The sequence below is a fragment of the Chionomys nivalis genome, chromosome 16 (genome assembly GCF_950005125.1).
Source record: "Chionomys nivalis chromosome 16, mChiNiv1.1, whole genome shotgun sequence".
Taxonomy (NCBI): Eukaryota; Metazoa; Chordata; class Mammalia; order Rodentia; family Cricetidae; genus Chionomys; species Chionomys nivalis.
The window spans coordinates 12,079,162-12,085,787 of record NC_080101.1 but is presented as its reverse complement, the minus strand read 5'-3'; the positions used below and the strand labels follow the sequence as shown (position 1 = coordinate 12,085,787).

At 39.1% G+C, this 6,626-nt stretch overlaps 1 protein-coding gene across 2 annotated transcripts; it reads left to right on the top strand.

The window, feature by feature from the left end:
• The first annotated feature begins 73 nt into the window (after window positions 1-73).
• On the top strand, window positions 74-6,626 carry LOC130887879 (zinc finger protein 120-like). Of its 2 annotated transcripts, none has more exons than XM_057790574.1 (2): window positions 74-436; window positions 3,613-6,626. In XM_057790574.1, the coding sequence occupies exons 1-2, from the start codon at window positions 393-395 to the stop codon at window positions 4,391-4,393; spliced, it is 825 nt and encodes a 274-aa protein (XP_057646557.1). In that variant the 5' UTR covers window positions 74-392; the 3' UTR covers window positions 4,394-6,626. The 2 variants fall into 2 exon arrangements, with proteins under 2 accessions (XP_057646557.1, XP_057646558.1); XM_057790575.1 differs by having other exon boundaries at window positions 3,533-6,626.

Sequence of the window (6,626 nt, the reverse complement as noted above, 5' to 3'; positions counted from 1 at the left end):
ACGCTCCGCCCCCTAGGCCGCGCCAGTCGAGCGCCGCACGCGCCGCACAGGCGCTATTAATCGATCACGCGGAGGCCAGGGAAGGGTGGCTCGTTGGGATCGGGACAGCAGCATCCCGCGCCGTCCTGACCTGCTCACGAAGGCAGAGGTCTAGAAGGATCTCTCTTACCGCGACTCGCGTTGCTGGAGAGTTGGAATGGGACTTGCCGGGCTTTCATGCCGACGGGAGCCCAGCCCTTGGCGGTAGACGGCTATCGGTTCCAAAGGAAGCCCTCCGAGGAAGCGTCCTTTGGGGCGCGGAGTAGTCGTGGCTGGTCCATTTTGAAGCAAGAGCTTGAGCGAGCTCTGAAGTCCACTCTTGGCCTCAGCTGTACTAACCCTCTCACCTGCTGATGGAAACCTACTTAGGAGAGGACGGCCTTGACAAAAAGCCGAGGTAGGAAACAGATTCTGTACGTGTATGTACACACACACACACACACACACACACACACACACACACACACTGTTTGGGGCTGTTTACTTTGTTCCTGTGTGAAACTTTCTAATAAATCAGGAGCCAATGAACATTACAGACATTAAGCCTCGAAATGTCTTCTTTCCAATGAAAACAGTGAACTACACCACATACCGTGTCACTCACCAATTAAGCACATGTCACCAAACATGGAAGAAGATCGTGTTAGAATAGTAACTAGTGTGTGCTTTCACTCTTTCGGGCTCTCTAGTGAACAAGTAGTGTAGTTTCCCAGGGTGACACAGTCACTTCCGCTTTGACCAGTCACAGTTTCGATTGTAATGAAGCGTTTCAGCGACATGTTAACCCACAACTCCTGCTTTCTATTCTCTTTTACCTTTCCTCTCGCTATTCTTGTGAGGTAATAAAGAGGGGACAAAAATTGTCTCTTTTTTTTTTTTATTCTTTTTTGTTTGTTTGTTTTCGAGACAGGGTTTCTCTGTAGCTTTGGAGCCTGTCCCGGAACTAGCTCTTGTAGACCAGGCTGGTCTCGAACTCACAGAGATACACCTGCCTCTGCCTCCCGAGTGCTGGGATTAAAGGCGTGCGCCACCACCGCCCGGCTCTCTCGTTTTTCTATTAGTCACAAGATTGTAGTTTAGACACAGAGGTGGGCCAGGAACGATTGTTTCAGAGAGCATGAAACAGCCCAAGTGATGTTTGAAAGAAAATGGCTCCCAAAGGGAGTGGCACTATTAAGAGGTGTGGCCTTGTTGAAGGAAGTATATCACTGTTAGGGATGGGCTTTGAGGCCTCTCATGCTCAAGCTACTCTCAGTGAGATAGTTCACTTCCTGTTCTCTTCTGATTAAGATGTAGACAGCACCATGTCTGCCTATATACCACTATGCTCCCTGATAGGATGATAATGAACTAAACCTCTCAACTCTAAGCTGCCACTTCAATGAATTCTTTTATTAGAAGAGTTGCTGTGGTCATGGTGTCTCTTCACAGCAAACCCTAAGACATAACCCTCTTAGAAACCCTAAGACAAGTGAGTCTGCTGAATTCCAATCTCTCCCCAGTACTGTGGCTCTGATTGGTCCTTAAGTCTGCAGAGCTGTAGCTGTAGCCTGACAGTATGCTGTGGTATGCTGTTGTTTTCATCGTGGAGTAGGATGTTGGCTGTTTTTTGTAGACACTCCTCAGCATGCTATATTCCTTGTCCTAATTTGTTGTATCATAATTTAGTGTTGAGGTGATTAGGTGCTATTTTCCTTTATCCTATTTGCTAGTTTCCTGCTGAAGGACTTACTATAGGTCCCAGCTTCCCTTGCTGACTATGGTAGTCATCCCCACCCATTTAGCCATCTGTACACATGGATGACAAGATGTCCCCTTGACCTGAATAAATATGGTTCCACTTAGATCAGACCAAGCCTGTCTTCTCTTTCTATAGATGCTTTAAAATAATAATAATAATCTAACACTACAAATGTGGTGTATACAGCTGGTTTTATATGTTGAGCCACTCTTAAATTTTGGATAACCCAGTTTTAAATATGATCTTAGATTGGGTTTGCTTGTATTTTGTTTAAAAAATTTATCACGCCGGGCGGTGGTGGCGCACGCCTTTAATCCCAGCACTCAGGAGGCAGAGGCAGGCGGATCTCTGTGAATTCGAGACCAGCCTGGTCTACAAGAGCTAGTTCCAGGACAGGCTCCAAAACCACAGAGAAACCCTGTCTCGAAAAACCAAAAAAAAAAAAAAAAAAAAAAAAAAATTATCACAATCTCTATTGATAAAGAATGGAAACCTATAGTGGGGCCTTGGTACCTGGGGTAATACTAGTTTCATACACTGCTTTGGAGATGTTTTTCCATGTAGTTTGATATAGTTGAAAAGTATTGTTGTGGAAGGACAGAATTACAGTGTGAAGATCTCAGTTGGCTGCAACACCTCTTTAGCGTTAACAAGATTCCATCCCACTGAGGTGGAACCCAGTGATGGGCTCCTCACAAGAGCTGTTATATGGGGAAAAAAGGTGAAGGAAGCAGAAATTAAAGAACAATTTAAAAAATTAGATTACTCAGTTACTTTCCTTGTAAGCTAGGACAAAGAATAATTTAAAATACAGTCAACATATGTCTTTTATGTAAGGATTAAGGAGAGTGAATTTCCTTATACTAACTGAAACTAGGGTTTTTTGTTTTTGTTTTTGTTTTTGGCAAATTTGACTTTCCCCTTCATATCTGGGAAGATCAGATAAAGTTTTGAGTTTGGAATAAGTGGCTCCATTTTGCTATATGCTGGGCTATAGTGCAATCTGGAATAACGAAAACAGCCTCCTACAGTTTCTAATGTTATAGATTGATAGAGTTCAATCGTCTCTTTAGCTTTTCTTTGTGGATTTTTTTTTTTTTTTTTTTGGATCCGAGTTCATTGTTTCTGTCTTCTTAGAGCCAGTCTGGGCAATTTGTATATTTATAAGAATTTATTTCATTTTTATCTAGGTTGTTTAATATTTTCACAGCACTGTGGGTTGGACCCATGACTTCATATGTTCTACCCATAGCCCACTTTTCACACATAAGAGTTGTTCATAGTATTGCAATTCTTATTTCATTAAGTGTGCCAGGTAATTTTGTCAACTTGACATAAACTGAAGTCATTTGAGAGGAGGAAGGCTCAATTAAGAAAATGCCCCTATAAGATTGGGCTGCAGAAAAACCTATAAAGCATTTTTTTTAGTGACTGATGGGAGAAGGCCAAGCCCATTGTGGGATATGTCATCCCTAAGCTGGTGGTCCTGGGTTCTCTAAAAAAGCAGGTGGAGCAAGCCATGAGGAGCAATACAATAAGCAGCACCCCTCCATGGCCTCTGCATCAGTGATGGACTCTTACCTATGAGCTGAAGTAAAATTCTTCTCCAAGTTGCTTTGGTCATTATTTCATCATAGCAATAATAACCCAAAGTAAGAAAGTAACTCTTTATTTTCCTTAATTCAAAGGCTTTTCAAAAAAACTTGGTTTTGTTGATTCTCTGTTGTTCTTCTAATCTATCAATTCTTTAAGATTTTCTTCTAGGTTTCAGGCTGGGCTTTGAAGAGGAGCTGTCACCATTAGTGTTGTGTGCTGTGTCTTTGCATCTGCAGGAAACTGAAAAGAGATCAGGGCAAACTTCAACACCCCCACATGAAGACAGTGACCTATGATGATGTTCATGTTAACTTCACTCTGGAAGAGTGGGCTTTGCTGAATCCTTCCCAGAAGAATCTGTACAAAGATGTGATGCTAGAGACCTACGGGAACCTAACTGCTGTAGACTACAGTTGGGAAGACAGATATACTGAGAAATATTGTCAGAGTTCTAGAGGACATGGAAGGCATGAAAGAAATCATACTGAAGAGAAACTGTTTGAAAATACTCAATGTGTTAACACTTTTCCATATCACAGTCATCTTCAGATACATAAAAGAACACATGCTGGAGAGAAACCCTATGAATGTAATCAATGTGATAAAGCCTTTGCATATTATAATCATCACCAAAGTCAAATAAGAACACATGAATGTAACCAGTGTGGAAAAGCCTTTACACGTCATAATCATCTACTAATACATAAAAGAAAGCATACTGGTGAGAAACCCTATGAATGTAATCAGTGTGGTAAAGCCTTTTCACAACACAATAATCTCCAACATCATAAAAGAATACATTCTGGAGAGAAACCTTATGAATGTAAGCAGTGTGGTAAAGCCTTTACACGTCATAATCATCTTGTAATGCATAAAAAAAACATACTGGAGACAAACCCTATGAATGTAATCAACGTGATAAAGCCTTTGCATATTATAGTCATCACCAAAGTCAAAAAAGAACACATGAATGTAACCAGTGTGGAAAAGCCTTTACATGTCATAATCATCTACTAATACATAACAGAAGGCATACTGGTGAGAAACCCTATGAATGTAATCAGTGTGGTAAAGCCTTTTCACAACACAGTAATCTCCAACATCATAAAATAATACATTCTGGAGAGAAACCTTATGAATGTAAGCAGTGTGGTAAAGCCTTTACATGTCATAGTCATCTTGTAATACATAAAAGAAAACATACTGAGGAGAAACTCTATGAATGTAATCAGTGTGGTAAAACTTTTGTATGTCAGAGTAGTCTCAAAATACATAAAAGAACACATACTGGAGAGAAACCCTATGAATGCAATCAATGTGGTAAAGCCTTTGCATATCACAGTAATATCAAAATACATGAAAGAATTCATGTTAGAGAGAAGCCTTATGAATGTAACCAATGTGGTAAAACCTTTTTATGTCATGCTTATCTTCAGCAACATAAAAGAACACATACTGGAGAGAAACCTTAAAATTTAATCAATGTGATAAAGCCTTTGCAAATTACAGTCATCACCAAAGACATAAAAGAAGACATACTGAAGAGAAGCCCTATGAATGCAATCAATGTGGTAAAGCCATTACACAACACAGATATGTTCAATGCATGAAATAACTCACACTGGAGGGGAACCGTATGAATGTAATCAGTGTGACAAAACATTTGTAAATTAGTCTCCTAAAACTTCAAAGAACTCATATTCATACTAAAGAGGAACCTTATGAATGTAATCAATGTGGTAAAACCTTCGCATGTATCAGTAGTCTTCAAAATAATAAGAAAAAAAACAGACTGCAGAGAAACACTATTAATGTAGTCAGTGTGGCAGAGTTATGCAGTTCATGGTAGTCTTTACACAAGAGTAAACATTTACTATGTAACTGGGCTTTTAATGCCTGTACATATCACATAAATCTTTGATGATCTGAAAAAATGCATATTATAGGAAAAAATACTATAAAGGATTTGGTAAGATCTTTAGTTAATATACCTACATTCCATTTCACAAGATTTTTTTCTGGAAAAACAAAACCTGGCAAGTATCAGCAATTTGTTAAAGAATTGTGATGTCTTTTTACTTTGTTTGTACATGCAAACTCACATAGACAAAAGCCTATGAGTTTAAATTATAAAGTCCCTTTTAGATTTCATACTTTTTAATCATAGGAAATAAGAAATCCATGAGTAAAACATTACGGGTATGTACCATTTTATATTCTCACCAGCAATGTATTAGAGTCCAGTTTCTCTACATGTAGTTCTTGAATGCAATGGCACATGTACAACAGACAGCTTTTTAAAAAATATTTATTTATTATGTATACAATATTCTGTCTGTGTGTATACCTGCAGGTCAGAAGAGGGCACAAGACCTCATTACAGATGGTTGTGAGCTACCATGTGGTTGCTGGGAATTGAACTCAGGACCTTTGGAAGAGTAGGCAATGCTCTTAACCTCTAAGCCATCTCTCCAGCCCAACAGACAGCTTTTGAGAGCTGGTTCTGTTCTTCCAACATGCGGGACCCAGGAGCTGAATTCAGGTCAGACCTGGCAATGAGTGCCTTTACCTACTGAGCCATCTCACTAGCCCCATTACTGTTTTAAATGATCTAATGGGTATGTAATAGTCTTACAGTTGTTCTAACTTCCAATTAAGATTTGTGATATCAATCATCATTCATATAGCTCCCTACATGAAATATCTTGTTTTTAAAATTAGATTTTTTTACTGTTTAAAAAACCATTTATGTAATTTATATAATTACTTATCAAGAGTTTGCAAATATTTTCTTTTCTTTTTTTTTTTTTTTTTTTTTGAGACAGGGTCTTACTATGTAGCTCTGGTCTGGAACTTGGTATGTAGACCAGCCTGGCCTTGGCCTTGAATTCTCAGAAATCCATCCACCTCTCTGGGATTAAATGTGTGCCACCACACCTACCCTTGCTCATTTTCTGGATAGGCTCTTTAGAAGAACCAAGTTTTTAATTTTTGTATGAGGTGTAAAGTCTAGATGGAATTGCTCTGTCTACAGTCATCCAGTTGTGCACCCCCTGGGATTCTGTGAGGTCTTTTAGCATTATTTTGTTCCATTCGTTTGTATGCGTATCTCTGTGAATATGAATTTCTGGCACTATTTAGTAATTTTTGAAACATTGCTCTTTCCTTTTAAAGCATTTCATTTAAAGTTTTCTTGTTTTCCCACATAAATTATAGAATACCTGTGTATAATGGTCTCACTGAGATTGTA

Excerpts from the sequence above, each read along its gene's own strand:
- LOC130887879 (XM_057790574.1), top strand. The coding sequence starts at position 393 with ATGGAAACCTACTTAGGAGAGGACGGCCTTGACAAAAAGCCGAG. Across the intron at positions 437-3,612 it reads GGCCTTGACAAAAAGCCGAG|GAAACTGAAAAGAGATCAGG; the intron begins GTAGGAAACAGA and ends TTGCATCTGCAG.